Below are 16262 nucleotides of genomic sequence, written 5' to 3'. Positions count from 1 at the left end.
TATGGGTTGAGTCCTGATTTGCGACCCAGTATGTGATCTGTTCTAGAGAATGTTCCATGTGAAGTCTTTCTGGTCCAGTGTGTCATTCAAAGCTCTTGTTTCCTTGTTGATCTTCTGCTTAGATGATCTGTCTATTGCTTTGAGTGGGATGTTATAATCTCCTCTATTATTGTATTATTATCAATGAGTTTCTTTAATTTTGTAATTAATTTCTTTATACATTTGGCTGCTCCAAAGTTAGGGCCAGAAATATTTACAATTGATAGATCTTCTTGTTGGATAGATCCCTTTTATTACAATATAGTGTCCTTCTTCATCTCTTATTACATTTTTTGGTTTAGAATCAAGTTTGTCTGACATAAGAATGTTGTCTCTTAGCATGATAAATGGTTCTCCACCCACTCACTTTAAATCTGGAGGGTCTAAAATGAGTCTCTTATAAGTAGCATATTTGATGCATCTTTTTTTGTTGTTCATTCTGATAGCCTATGTCTTTTGATTGGAGCATTGAGTCCATTTACATACATTCAGTTGAATGTAAATAGACTCTAATTATAGAAAAATATTAATTTAGTGCCGTTGTATTATCTATAAAGTCACTATTCCTGCAGATTGTTTCTTTCTAGTCTTTGTTACTTTTGGCCTCTCTCTCTGCTGGAAGGTTCCCCTTTAATATTTCTTGCAGGGCTGGGTTAGTGTTCATGAATTTCTTTAATTTTTGTCTCAGAAACTCTTTATCTCTCCTTCTATTCTGAATGACAGCCTTGCTGGATAAAGTATGCTTGACTGTACATTTTTCTCATTTAGCATGTTGAATATATCATGCCAGTCCTTTCCGGCCTGCCAGGTCTCTGTGGACAGGTCTGCTGTCAGCCTTATGTGTCTACTCTTGTAGGTTAAGGACCTATCTTCTCAAGCTGCTTTCAGGATTTTCTCCTGATCTTTGAAATTTGCAAGCTTCACAATAATATGTGCTTTTTTTTTTTTTGGATTGATTTTGAGGAAGTTCTCTGTGCCTCTTGGATTTGAATGCCTATTTCTTTCCCTATATTAGGGAATTCTCAGTTATGATTTGTTCAACTAAACCTTCTCACCCTTTTTCTGCTTTCTCTTCTGGGGCTCTAATAATATGGATATTATTTTACTTTATGGTACTGCTGAGTTCCCTAAGTCTGCCTTCATGATCTAATAGTTTTCTTTCCCTCTTCTTTTCAGCTTCATTATTTACCATAATTTTATCTTCTGTATCACTGATTCACTCTTCTGCTTTATTCATCCTCATTTTTATGGCCTCCACATGGGACTGCATCTCAGTTATAACATTTTTAATTTTGGCCTGACTGGATTTTAGTTCTTTTATCTCTAAAGTAAGGGATTCTCTAGTGTGTTCTATGTTTTTTTTTTTTTTTAACCCAGTGGCATGTTTATAATTGTTGTTTTAAATTCTAGAAATCTGATTTATATCCATTTTGACTAAATTCTTGGCTGTGGGTACTACCTCTTGTTCTTTCTTTTGGGGTGAATTTCTCTGTCTTGTCATTTTGTCCAGAAAAAAAAAGAAGAAAGAAAAAGAAAAAACAACAACAGCAAAAGTAACAATTGCAACAAGAACAACAAAAAAACTTCAGGAAGTGTTTCTGGTCTATGCTGTGTACACTCTGCTGTTGGGTTTTGGCTCATCTTTCCCACTGGTCAGTCCTCTAAAGAATTCCTTCTTGTAGTGGTGGAGTGTTTAAACCTTTAAGTGTGCTTTGAATAGTTTGTTAAGTTAAGCTTGGAAAAGAAATAAAAAGTCTGATTCAGCCCACAGAAAAGGAGAGAGAACAAAAATGCAAAGAAACAGATGAACAAAAAACTGTAAGCCTAATTCCAAAGAATAAGAAGGAAAAAAGAGTAAAGTAAGAAGAAAAAATAGAAAAGAAATAAGCCTGATCCAAAAAAGCAACCAACAAATTAACAAAAAAATTATAAGCTTAAGACATATATATGTATTTATAAAATAAAGGATAAAAAAGTTAAAAAAAAAGAAAAATAAAAAATTTAAAAAAATAAAGGAAAAAAAGAAGCAAATCTGGTCCTATTTCCACCAGAAACTGATGTTTTGGGGGTACTCTTTAATCAGGAGACTTGGGATACCTGGGTGGCTCAGTGGTTGAGTGTTAGCCTTCAGCTTAGGGTGTGAAAAAGAAAGAAGTCCGGGGATAGAGTCCGGGGATAGAGTCCTGCATCGGGCTCCCTGCCAGGCACAGGGAGTCTGTCTGTGTCTGTGCCTCTCTCTGTGTCTCTCATGAGTAAATAAATAAAATCTTTAAAAAAAAACCAGTAGACTGAATACATGTAGGGAGGTTCTGTGTTGGTCTTCTGAGGGAGACCTGTCTGTGTCTCTGCCTCTCTCTGTGTCTCTCATGAGTAAATAAATAAAATCTTTAAAAAAAAACCAGTAGACTGAATACATGTAGGGAGGTTCTGTGTTGGTCTTCTGAGGGAGAGGCCTACTAGGCTAGCTCACAAACTGATTTGTCTTTGTTATGATATTCCTGTCAGGTGTAGGGGGCAGCCTCCACTGGAGGCACTGTATTTCTCTCTGAAGTCCTGTTTTGGTGCGTAGGGGGATGGACAATGGGGAGGGAAGAATATGATGTCACCCTACCCTCTTATTCCTGGTTAGGGGAACTCCTGGTCACCACTGTTCAGGAGGCCCACTCAGAAAAGTGAAGTCTCCTGTGTCCTGGGCTTTCATCACCCTGTGTGTTCTTGAGCCATTGGAGCATCTGGCACTACAGATATTCTGTATTATCTCTGACCTGTGGCTGGGCTTAAAAACTCCCAAGTTTTAAAGGGCCTGGCAAAATGTAGACTCACTCCCCTTCCCTGGAGGAGAGCCTCATGCTGTGTCCAGCACTGCCTGTCCCAGAAAAGCAGTTGCATAGTACATGCAAGAAGGTTAGAATTTATTGTGATGCATAGCAAAAAGCTGCAACCAGGTTCTGCCATCTGTGCACGACTCAGTCTCTGACTCTGTCTGGCCCAGAAAAGGAGTATCACAGAGGCTTAGATCTATTGTGGCAGACAGCTAAAAGCAGGGGCCAGTTTATCTGCAATCCACATGTGTCTCTGTTTTCTACTTAGTTCTGTCCCAGAAAAGCAGCCATTTGGCGTGCACATGGTGGTTTACGCCTATTGTGGCTCACAGTGAAAAGCTGCTACAAGGTTATCTGCCTTCTGTGCACACCTCTGTCCCTGCTGTTGAGCACTGCTCAGTGGCTCCCAGCTGGCTTTTTGTCCATGGAGAGGCAAAATATGTTCTTGCAAATGTACTCTGGGAAGGGGAGTGCTCTCTTCCAGTGTGACCCGGGGGATCTCCTCACTGAGGCTTATTGTGTGATCCCTACCTGCTGTGTTCTCTCCCTCTCCCTGACTTTGCTCCATGAAAAAGGTTCTCTCCCCTTTGTGGCCCATGGATTTCCTCTCCCCAGATTTACAGCTCTGAACCTCACCTCTGCCATGCTTTCTCCTTCCAACTGTACAGGTTGTTTTCTTAATCCTCAGATCCTATTTCTAGTTGTTCAAAATAGTTGGATGTTGATTCCTGAAGCAGTGAGCCAAACTCAGGGTCCTTCTCCTACTCTGCCACCTTTACTCCTCCGTCTGTACAACCTCTTTTTTATCCATTCATCTATCAATGGAAACTTGGGCAACTTCCATGTCTTGGCTATTGTAAATGATGCTGCAGTAAATGTAGGGGTGCATATATCTTTTCCTTTTTTTTCCTTTTTTTTTTTGTATATGTCTTTTCAAATTAGTGTTTTGACATTTTTTGGGTAAATACCCAGTAGTAGAATTGCTATATTTTATGATAATTTTATCTTTAATTTTTTAAATGATTTTATTTATTTGAGAGAGAGTGTGCATGAAAGGGAGAGTGAGTGGGAGAAGCAGACTCCCAACTGAACAGAGATCCTGATGTAGTCCTCAATTCCAGGACCCTGAGATGCAGACCTTATTCAAAGGCAGACACTTAACTGACTGAGCCACCCAGGAGCCCCTCTGTTTTTAATTTTTGAGGAACTTCCATATTGTTTACCATTATGACTGCCCCAATTTACATTATCAACAGTGCCTGAGAGTTTTTCTTCTTATCCTTGTCAACACTTGTCATTTGTGTTGATTTTAGCCATTCTGACAGGTGTAAAATGATATCTCATTGTGATTTTTAAAAGATATTTTTTAAATTTATTCATGAGAGACACACAGAGAGAGATGCAGAGACATAGGCAGAGATATAGGCAGAGAGAGAGGCAGGCTCCATGCAGGGAGCCCGATGTGGGACTCGATCCTGGGTCTCCAAGATCATGCCCTGGGCGTGAAGGCAGGCGCTAAAGTGCTGAGCCATCCAGGGATCTCTCTCAATGTGATTTTAATTTGCATTTCCCTGATGATTAGTGATGTTGAGCATTTTGTTATTTGTATATTGGTCATCATTATGTCTTCTTTGGAAAAATGTCTATTCAGGTCTTCTGACCATTTTTAAACAAGATTATTATTGTTATTTTTTTTGGTGTTGAGTTGTATATATTCTTTATATATTTTGAATATTAACATATTATTGGTTACATTATTTGTAAATATCTTCTCCCATTTAGGAGACTGCCTTTTTGTTTTGTTGATAGTTTTCTTTGCTCTGCAGAAGCTTTATATTATGGTATAGTTCCAATATTTTATTTTTGCATTTGTTTCCCTTGTCTGAGAAGACATATCTAGAAAAATTTTCCTATGGCTGATGTCAAAGGAATTACTCCCTGTATTTTCTTTGAGGAGTTTTATGGTTTTAGGTCTCACATTTAGCTTTCTAATCCATTTTGAGTTCATTTCTGTGTATGGTGAAAGAAAGTGGTCAAGTTTCATATACCATTTGTTGAAGAGACTGTCTTTCCTCATATTCTTGCCTTCTTTTTCATAGATTAATTGAAGTAAAATTCTCAATTTTTTTTCTGGGCTCTCTTTCCTGTTCTGTTGATCTGCGTGTCTATTTTTGTGCCAGTACCACACTGTTTTGATTATTGTAGATTTGTAGTTTGCCTTAAAATCCGGGATTGAGGGGATCCCTGGGTGGCTCAGCGGGATAGCACCTGCCACGGCCCAAGGCGTGATCCTGGGGCCCTGGTATCCAGTCCGACATTGGGCTCCCTGCGTGGAGCCTGCTTCTTCCTCTGCCTGTGTCTCTCTCTCTCTCTGTGTCTCATGAATAAATAAATAAAATCTTAAAAAAAAATCTGGGGCCTTTTTTCTGCCCTTGGCCTCCACCGAGTAAGCATCATTAAAGTCTCCCCTCCCACCAACCACTGTCATGTCTAAGTCAGAGTCTCCCAAAGAGCCCGAGCAGCTGCGGAAGCTCATCCTTGGAGGTTTGAGCTTCGAAACAACTGATGAGTGTCTGAGGAGCCATTTTGAGCAATGGGGGAGCTTATGGGCTGAGAGACCCCCAACACCAAGCACTCCAGAGGCTTTGGGTTCCACACATACGCCACCTGGAGGAGGTGACACGGCCATGAACGCTGGGCCGCACAAAGCGGATGGAAGAGTCGTGGAACCAAAGAGAGCTGTCTCCCGAGAAGATTCTCAAAGACCCGGTGCCCACTTAACTGTGAAAAAGATTTTTGTTGGTGGCATTAAAGAAGACACTGAAGAACATCATCTAAGGGATTATTTTGAACAGTATGGGAAAATTGAAGTGATTGAGACCATGACTGACTGAGGCAGTGGCAAAAAGAGAGGTTTTGCTTTTGTGACCTTTGACGACCATGACTCTGTAGACAAGATTGTCATTCAAAAATACCATACTGTGAATGGCCACAACTGTGAAGTAAGGAAAGCCCTATCGGAGCAAGAGATGGCTAGAGCTTCATCCAGCCAAAGAGGCCCAAGTGGTTCTGGAAACTTTGGTGGTGGTCGTGGAGGTGGTTTTGGTGGGAATGACAACTTTGGTCGTGGAGGGAACTTCAGTGGTCGAGGTGGCTTTGGTGGCAGTCGAGGTGGTGGTGGATATGGTGGCAGTGGGGATGGCTATAATGGATTTGGTAATGATGGAAGCAACTTTGGAGGTGGCAGAAGCTATAACGATTTTGGCAATTACAACAATCAGTCCTCAAATTTTGGACCCATGAAAGGAGAAAATTTTGGAGGAAGAAGCTCTGGCCCCTATGGTGGTGGAGGCCAATACTTTGCCAAACCACGAAACCAAGATGGCTATGGCGGTTCCAGCAGCAGCAGCAGCTATGGCAGTGGCAGAAGGTTTTAATTACTGCCAGGAAACAAAACTTAGCAGGAGAGGAGAGCCAGAGAAGTGACAGGGAAGCTACAGGTTACAACAGATTTGTGAACTCAGCCAAGCACAATGGTGGCAGGACCTAGCTGCTACAAAGAAGACATGTTTTAGACAATACTCATGTGTATGGGCAAAAAACTCGAGGACTGTATTTGTGACTAATTGTATAACAGGTTATTTTAGTTTCTGTTCTGTGGAAAGTGTAAAGCATTCCAACAAAGGGTTTTAATGGAGATTTTTTCTTGCACCCATGCTGTTGATTGCTAAATGTCTGATCATGACGCTGAATAAATGTGTCTTTTTTTAAATGTGCTGTGTAAAGTTAGTCTACTCTGAAGCCATCTTGGTAAACTACCCCAACAGTGTGAAGTTAGAATTCCTTCAGGGTGATGGCAGGTTCCATTCGAAATTTATTTGCAACCTGCTTGGGCACAGAAGCCATTGTCTCCACAAACCTTGGTATGGTTGAACTGACAGTTAATGTGTTGTGACCTGGAGTTCACCGTTAAAAAGGTCACCCAAGCAAAGTCCTGGAGTTTATTTGGTTATTATGATTGTTGGCACATCCTATGCAATATATCTAAATTGAATTATGGTATCAGATAAAATTATAGATGGGATTAAAGCTTGTGTATCGTCCATTATCATGTGTAATCAATAAACGATTTAATATTAAATCTGGGATTGAGATACCTCCAGCTTTGTTCTCTTTCTCAAGATTGCTTTGGATATTTATGGTCTTTTGTGGTTCCGTACAAATTTAAGTATTATTCAAGCTTGGAAAAAATGTTGTTGGTTACCCAACAACAGGGTCTGTTGATTGGAACATTAAGTCTACTTACATTTAAAGTAATTACCGATAGGTGTGTACTTACTGTAATTTTGCCTATTGTTTTCTGGTTGTTTTGTAATTCTTCTCTGTTCCTTTCTTCTTTTCTTTCTCTCTTTTCTTTGTGATTTGATGGTTTCTTTAGTGCTGTATTTAGATTCCTTTCTATTTATCTTTTGTGTGTCTATTAATGGGTTTTTGGTTTGTAGTTACCATGAAGTTTATATGTAGCATTCTAGGTATATAGTAGTCTATTTTAAGTTGTATTCATATAAGTTCAAACATTTTCTTAAAGCACTACATTCTCCCTGCTCCCTCACTAGTTATTATAGATTATAGCTGTGGATATATATAATTGATTTTTACTACTTTTGTCTTTTAACCTTTATAATGGCTTTATAAGTGCTTGATCTAGTACCTTTACCATATGTTTGCTTTTCTTTTCTGCTTAGAGATCCCTTTAAATCTGACAAGACTGGTTTAGTGGTAAAGAACTCCCTTACCTTTTGTTTATCTGAGAAACTTCTATCTCTCTTTCAATTCTGAATGATAACCTTGCCAGGTAGAGTATTCTTGAGTGTAGGGTTTTTCTTTTCAGCACTTTGAATATATCAATCCATTCTCTTCTTGTCTAGAATGTTTCTGGTAAAAATTCAGCTTATAGTCTTATGGAGGTTTCCTTATTATGTAACTAGTGTTTCTTTTCTCTTGCTGCTTTTAAGATTATCTATCTTTAATTTTTGACATTTTAAGTATTATGCATCTTGTTATGGACCTCTTTGGGTTCATCTTGGGGCTCCCTGTATTTCCTGGATCTTGGTGTCTGTTTCCTTCCTCAGATTAGGAAAGTTTCAGCTGTTATTTCTTCAAATAAGTCTTTTGCCCATCTTTCTCTCTCTTTCTGAGACATCTGTATTCTAAATGTTAGTATACTTGATGTTTTCTCCAAGGTCCCTTAAAATATCTTCATCTTTTATTTTTATTTTTATTTTTATTTTTTTATCTTCATCTTTTAAAAATTCTTTTCTTTATTATTTAGTCTGAGTGATTTCTACTACCCTGTCTTTCAGATCACTGATTTGTTCTTCTGCATCATCAATCTGCTTTTGATTTCCTCTAGTGCATTTTTCAATTCAGTAATCGTATTCTTTAGCTCTGATTGGTTCCTTTCTATATTTTCTGTCATATTGAAATTTTCACTATGTTCACCCATTTTTCTCCTCAGTTCAGTGAGCATCTTTATCACCATTACATAGAACTCTTTATCCAGTAGATTGCTTATCTCCATTTTGTTTAGCTCCTTTTCCGAGGTTTTATCTTATTTCTTTTGTAACATATTCCTCTGTCTCCTCATTTTGCCTGTGTCTGGTTTTCTATATATTAGGTAGATCAGCTTTGTCTCCTGGCCTTGAAGGAGCAGCCTTATATAGGAGGTGTCCTGTGGGGCTGAGAAGTGGAATACTCCCTGGTCACCAGAAGTAGGTTCTCCAGGGGTATCTCCTGCATGTACTATGAGTACCCTTCTAAATGGTTGGGACATGACTCCTGTGGACATACTGGTGTCTGGCCTTTGGCATGGGTGGCTGAGAGGCCTGGCAACATCTGCTGTGGGCATGCTGATAAGTGAGGTCCTCTTTGTGGGTATTCTGGTCCTAGCTGAGGCTACCTGTCAGGTGTGCTGGGGAAGAAGCCCCCTTGGAGGGATGTCTGCTAAGGTTTACATTTTGAGTTGGGTGGATCTGTAGGAGAATGCCAGGGAGGGCAAGAAGTGCTATAAACGTAGATGGAGAGTGTCAGAAATAGTGCCCTTCAGGTATGAAGATACTAGGTAGAAGAAATATAAAAAGAAATAGCACCAATCAGTGCTGCTATTGCTGGAGAATATTCCTACAGATCCCTACCTCTGTGATACAGGCCCTAAAATTAGTCAATAAATATCTTTTACTTATGGCCCAGGTGCTTTTCAAACTTCTGGCTTTGTGCTGGATCTTGGAGCAAGTGAGATTATGCATCAGAATTTTAAGAGCAGGGCAGCCTGGGTGGCTCAGCAGTTTAACACGGCCTTCAGCCCAGGGTGTGATCCTGGAGACCCGGGATCGAGTCCCACATCGGGCTCCCTGCATGGAGCCTGCTTCTTTCTCTGCCTGTGTCTCTCCCTCTCTCTCTCTCTCTGTCTCTGTCTCTCATGAATAAATAAATAAAATCTTTAATAAAAAAAAGAATTTTAAGAGCAGAGTATTGGTTTCCTATAGCCCTCTAGCTTCTTCTGAGTTAAGCCCTATTGATTTTCAAAACTGAATACTACAGGGTCTTGTTTTCCTGGTCTTGAGGGCAGCAGTGCCTGATATGGGGCTTTATCTTCTCATTCCTCAGGGATGACTTCCATATTGGTAGTATCCCTCCCATATGTGGGTCCCCAGTGGGGATGTGAGTTGACTAGACTGTGTCTCTGCCACTTCTATACATCATGATGTGGCTTTTTCTTTATGTATTTGGTTGTGGGAGAGCTATTATCCTAGTCTTCAGCTCATCTCAGAGTGTGAGAGAGAGAGAGTTGTTTTGGTGTGACCAGGGAGGAGGTGAGCTCAGTATCTTCCTACTCTGCTATCTTGATTTCATCTCTATTTACATACTTTAAAGGCTTCTCCTTGAGGGTCCGGTTTCCAATCAGTCTGAAAGTAGGTGCTGATTAAGATCCCTCCCTTTGGAGCACTTTCAGGTCTTCGGACAATGTCCTCAATTGGGACCTGTAAAGAATAAGTCAAGCTGCTTACACAGTCACAAAGGTCCAAGAGACAGCCAAGTACTAGGACATTAGTCTTGGTGATGGTTTTTTTGAATCTGACACCTAAGGCAAGGGCAAAAGTAAAAAAAAGTGGTAGTATGTCAAGCTAAAATCTTCTGTACAATGAAGGATATCATCAATAAAATGAAAAGGCAACCTACTGGATAGGAGAAGATATTTCCATATATGTCATATATCTAAGAAAGTGTTAATATCCAAAATATATAATATATATATATATATATATATATATATATATATATATATATATAATGAACTCATTCAACTCAATATCAAAAAGAGAAATAATCTGGTTAAAAATGGGTAGAGGATCTGAATACACATTTTCCCAAAGAAGATATATAGATATCCAATACGCCCATGTAAAAATGCTTAACATCACTAATCATGAGGGAAATGCAAATCAAAACCATGAGATATCACCTCCCACCTCTTAGAATAGCTATTATCAAAAAGATAAGAAATAATAAGTGTTGGCAAGGAAGTGGAAGCAAAGACAACCTTGTGCACTGTTGGTGGTAATGTAAATTGGTACAATCTCAAAAAATTAAAAACAGAAATACAATATGATCCAGCAATTCCATTTCTGGGTACTTATCTAAAGAAAGTGAAAATACTATTTCAAAAAGATATATGTGCTCCAATGTTCATTGCAGCATTACTTACAATAGCCAAGATATGGAAATAATCTAAGTGTCCATTAATGAATTAATGTATAAAGACGTGGTATAAATATACAATAGAATACTACTCAGTCATGAAAAAGAATGAGATCTTGCTACTTGTGGCCACATAAGTGTACCTTAAGACTATTATTCTAAATGATGAAAAGTCAGAGAAAGACAAATACCACTTGATTTCACTTATAAGCAGGATCTAAAAAAATACATAAGGAAACAAAACAAAATTAATAGATACCCAGAACAGATTGGTAGTTGCCAGAGGGGCGGGGGTTGAGGTTCAGGCAAAATGGGTGAAGATATAGAAACTTCCAGTAATAAATAACAGAGATGTAACATTATGGCATTATTGTAGTCGGTAATGTTGTATGGCACATTTGAAAGTTGCTAAGAGAGTAAATCTTAAAAGTTCCCATCACAGGAAAAACATTTCAAAACTGCATGGTGACAGATGATAACTAGACTTATTGTGGTGACTGTTTCATAGGCTACACAAATACCACATCATATACTTGAATCTAATATAATGTTATATTTCAATTATACCTTAATAAAAAAGAACATTGTATATTAATGATGAAAAAGTATTTGATAGAATTTACCAGTGAAACATCTATTCCTTTTTTTTTTTTTTGTGAAACATCTATTCTTAAGGCCTAAAAAAAGGCCAATTAAAAAAATAATTGGGAGATTTTTTATTACTTCTTCAATCTCTTTACTTTTTATAGGCCTATTCAGAATTTGTTTTTCCCAGTCAGTTTGATAAGTTGTCTGTTTCTAAGAGTCGTCCATTTCATATAGGTTATCTAATTTTTTGCCCTACAATTATTCACGGCTTTTTTTTCTATAATCCTTTTTTCTTCTGTAAGGTTAGTGGTAATGTCTCTTTTCATTTCTGATTTTAGCAATTTGAGTATTCTTTTTTCTTTAGGATAGCTAAATGTTTTTCAGTTTTGGTGTTGTTTTTGAAGAATCAGCTTTTGGTTTCATTGATTTTATTTTCTATTTTATCTCCATTCTAATATGTATTATTTCCTTTCTTCTGTTAGCTTTGTATTTAGTTTGTTCTTCTTTTTCTTTTCCTTCCTTATGTTGTACAGCTATATTATTTTATTTGAGATCTTCTTCTTCTTTCTCCTCTCCCCATCTGTTTTCTCTTCCCATCTCCTTTTTCCTTCCCTCTCTCCCTTTTCTTCTCTCTCCTTCTCCTTCCCTACCCTCCCTTCTTTTCCTTCTTTTTGCTTAGTGTCTCTGGATTTATTAGATTAAAATCTCCAAAGAAGTTTTTTCCTCACAGTAAGCTTGCCAATTTAGCTGATGGGCACCCATCTGAAATGATTTCCTTCTTTAAGTACAAGCTTTAAGGAATTATAGCTAAAATTTCCCTCTGAGCTCTGCTTTCACTTTCTTCCCCATATTTTTTTATTCATCTCAAGTTATTTTTTAATTTCTCTTGAAATTTCTTTGACTCATTGGTTGCTTAAGAGTATGTTGCTTAAGTTACACATAGTTGTGGATTTTCTATTTTTCCTTCTTGTAGTGATTGCTAGTTTTATTCCATTGTAGTTGAAACTATTCTGTATGATTTCAGTCTTATTTAATTTTCAGAACTTTTTTTGTGGTATAACATACAGTCTGCCCTGTAGAATGTTCCATGTACTCTTGAGAGAATAATATTCTACTGTTGTTGAGTGTAATGTTCTATAAATATCTGTTAGATCTAGTTGGTCTATAATACTGTTCAAGTCCTTAATTTCCTTATTGATCTTCTGTCTAGTTATTCTACATGTCATTCAGAGTGGCATATTGAAATTGAAATTTCCAACTCTTATTATAGACTATTTCTCTATTCAATTTTGCGAATTTTTGTTTCATATGTTTCAGTACTTTGTCATGAGGTATATGCATGTTTATAATTATTATATTTCTTGAAGGATTAGCCCCCATGTTGATATAAAATGTCCTAATATGAGCTTTTTAAAAATGGATTTTATGGAATTACAAGGAAAGACATTTTCTTGGTTCTTTTCTAGATCATGGTTGGAGATATTGGAGCACTTTTTAAGATTCGTATTGGTCATACTAACTCTGGCCCCTCCCCTTCCTGGCATTGTAAAGAGGTAAAGACATATCAACACTCCCATCCTTTGCAAAACCCACTGCAAATTCTGTTCAGGAATCAAACCTCAAAGAGGCATTTCACATGTATTGTGAATTGTTGGAGTTAAACCTTGCTCTTTTTAGTATATTTCACAAAACAAAGTATCATGTACTCTTATTAATAATTTGTTCCTAATTTATTGAAGAAAGCACCTCAACTAAATAATACTTTTTGCAAAGAAAAGGAAGTACTTGGGACCCTGGATAAACTCTCATTACTTCTTTTTATTTTAATATTAACCATTATTTTATCATTATTTTTATTGAAGTATAGTTGAAACACAGTGTTACATTAGTTTCAGGTGTACAGCATAGTGTTTTGACAATTATGTTGCTTCTTGATATGGTTGCAGTATTGATGAAAAGGTGACTAGATGAATGTTATCTGTTTTTGGAAGGGTTGTAAAAGTAGACCCTTTGTATTGGTAAAATAATAACATGATAGACTCTCAAATTTGGTCCATTCATGCTAAGCAAATCATGCCACCTGCATACTTTTAGTAGCAAAAAAGGCTTAGATTTTCTAGATTATTCAGAATTAAAAGTTCTACTTATTACCATAATTGCCAACAAATGGAGATCTTCAACATTGAAAATCAAAAATCTTGTTATCTATTTTTGTATATGTTGTATTTCCATCTTTTGTCATTGCAAAATAAATGAATTTAGGTAAGCAAGTTCTCAAAATGCAGAGAACATCCAGTCAAACTCCTGATATTCTTGGCAGGCTTGTTCTACAATTTTGTAACATGTGAGAAAATTAATGAAAAATTTGTGGAAGATGAGAAATCCCTTAAATACTTTTGTTCTATAAGCAGATATATATAATTATTGATAGTGCCATTTTCTTTGCATTAAAGTCACAAAAAATCCTGAAGGAAAATGAAAAAATGAAACTCACTTTATGAAAATATGAATGTAGAAGTTAGACTTCAAATTCAAAATTAGTGCCTGGCTTCTATATGAAATAATTTTCTTTTATGTTATATAGAGTTTTTGAAGTATGATATTCATATTGATACTTAAGTGATCATATATAATAAAAACATCTCTTTTTTCTCTTAGTAAGCTAAGCTAATTTATGAAGATTATCATTAATCCTCCTGCCATCTCATTTGATTGATAACCAATAAGCAATACTATATTCATTTATATATATATATATATATATAAATTCAGCTGGGATGTTGAAACAGTGGTTAAGTGATCTGAAAGGATTTTATAATATTGCAGAGGAAAGATAAGAAAATCAGGCTGAACATTCCGGTTGTCTTTCTATGACAGTTACTCTTACTGCATGGCAACTTGTTTGCCTGAGTTTTAATTCCCCTGTCTTTTGAGTACCAGTGAAGAAGAGAGATGTTGTTGATTCAAAGTTTTATTCCGGGTAGATAAAGCACTTACATAATTTACTAATTTTGCCAAATTCAGTTGCTAGATAATGGGCTGGGTATTTTCTGTTCAATTCTTATAGTATAGTTTAGAAGTTTAAAATTTAAAATAAAAAAAAAAGCCAACTTGTGCCTATAACTTGAAGTGATTTGAATTAAAACATCTAGTCCACTACAGGAAAAATGATAGAACATTTCCACAGTCCATAAAATAATCACATTACCTTTAGGACTTGAATCTTGATTCTTTCAAGTTTAGTTAAGGATATTGCAAAATAAAAAATTTCAAATGGTGGTTTATTTTGTATTTCTCAAGTAATTTGCCTTAGGCTTTATTTAAAATAACCAAATCAAATAGCGATGCCAGCAGCCTTGCAAACCAGTGATAATTCTGTGTGGTTCTCAGGAAGCCTTCCTAAATGTATGATTGTACCAAAATCACATGTTATATGAATTTATGAATGCAAATTTCTGGGCCTTACCAAGATCCACAGAATTAGTAAGTTTAGGGATCAAAATTCTATCTTTGTAACAATCTCATTTTTTAAACACATTAAAATAGAAAATCTCTGATTAAGGTATTTTGAAGACTATACAATTAATTTAACAGATAAAATAACACTCACTGAAGCTTTTAAAACAATAATAGTACCCTAATAGTACCCTACTCATGAAAGACTAGGTTTTAGAATCAGGAATCATAGTTTCTACTTTCTGATTTTTTAAAAAAGATTTTATTTATTTATTCATGAGAGACATACACACACACACGGAGAGAGAGAGAGAGAGAGAGAGAGAGAGAGAGAGGCAGAGACACAGGCAGAGGAGGAGGCAGGCTCCATGCAGGGAGCCCAACGTGGGACTCGATCCCAGTCTCCAGGATCATGCCCTGGGCCGCAGGCAGGTGCTAAACCGCTGAGCAACCCGGGCTGCCCCTTTCTGATGATTTTTGATATTCATCTGATCCTAACAGAATTTATTAACTCTTTGTTTAACTCCAGGATACGTGGAATAGATATAATATGGCATAATAGGTACCCAAATAAAGAATTATTGCTTAAATTTCATTCATTGCTGAGGACCCACAGAGGAAACTATATCAGATTGAATCTGTAGTGCATGAAATCTAGGCTAACATTTTATAAAATCATTTTGAAATAAGAAATATATTTACTAAGGGATTGGAACAGGAAAATAATGGATTTTTGAAAAATTATAAATCTCTTTCTAAATAGAAAAATATAAACCCTTAGAAAATTTGGGGGGAAATTGGTATTCTTAGCATTTCAATATAGAGAAATTTGAAAAATTTCAAAATAAGGAAAAGAAAAGCCGTTGTACTTGAGATGGCAATAAAAGAAGAAATTAGCCCTTTTCTTTCAAGTATTCAACAACTTTTTTGACAATAAAAAGAAGTAATGTGATCTTCTATGAGCTAAGTGTCAGGCTTGGATGAAAACTTACTTGATTCTTTGATGAAGTATTCTTATATTTTTTACAATAAATACTGTTGCTATATAGATACAATTGTGGAACATGAATTCTCGAAAAAAGTTTTATATACCTGTTCAACGATGGTTGGCAAAAGATCAAGAGGATGGAGAAATCTGTCGAGAATTTCCTGTTTTAAATGAAGGACAACCCTTGCTTCCAGGTAGGGAAGATCCAATTCTAGGCAGCACAAATAAAACTTGTTTGCTTAAATGCTTTAGGACAGGGAACTTGATAAATACATGTTGAGTAAATGAATAAATGAACAAATAAAGATTAAGTAACTGCTCATTTCTTACCAATTGCCTCTGCTGGTGTGCAAGCTGCATCTAAATATTTTGTTGTTTCATGTACTGGCATTCAGGAATATGTTTTTGTCCACAATTAATCTTGCAGGGAGGTGGAATGAAATGTTTCTTTCTTTCTTTTTTTTTTTTTTTTAAGATTTTATTTATTTATTTATTTGAAAGAGAGCACAAGGGGGCAGAAGCAGAAGGAGAAGTAGGCTCCCCACTGAGCAGAGAGGTGGATATTGGGCTCCATCCCAGGACCCTGAGATCATGACCTGAGCTGAAGGAGG

The 16262-nt window shown here is 36.7% G+C and overlaps 1 protein-coding gene and 1 pseudogene across 1 annotated transcript in view; both read left to right on the top strand.

Annotated features, from left to right (window-relative positions):
- Positions 1 to 1555: 1555 nt before the first annotated feature.
- The window catches only part of LOC140620398 (uncharacterized), a 108832-nt gene continuing 94125 nt past the window's right edge, over positions 1556 to 16262 (top strand). Inside the window, exons 1-3 of the mRNA XM_072804609.1 lie at positions 1556 to 1691; positions 12674 to 12760; positions 15713 to 15845. Coding sequence (XP_072660710.1) covers positions 12677 to 12760; positions 15713 to 15845 — 217 coding nt within the window. The 5' untranslated portion in view covers positions 1556 to 1691; positions 12674 to 12676. The remainder of the gene's footprint in view (positions 1692 to 12673; positions 12761 to 15712; positions 15846 to 16262) is intronic.
- Positions 5319 to 7002, top strand: LOC140620019 (heterogeneous nuclear ribonucleoprotein A1-like; annotated as a pseudogene).

The sequence above is a fragment of the Canis lupus genome, chromosome 28 (assembly GCF_048164855.1).
Source record: "Canis lupus baileyi chromosome 28, mCanLup2.hap1, whole genome shotgun sequence".
Taxonomy (NCBI): domain Eukaryota; kingdom Metazoa; phylum Chordata; class Mammalia; order Carnivora; family Canidae; genus Canis; species Canis lupus.
Note: the sequence above shows the minus strand (reverse complement) of the source record. Positions and strands in the feature narration are given on the sequence as shown.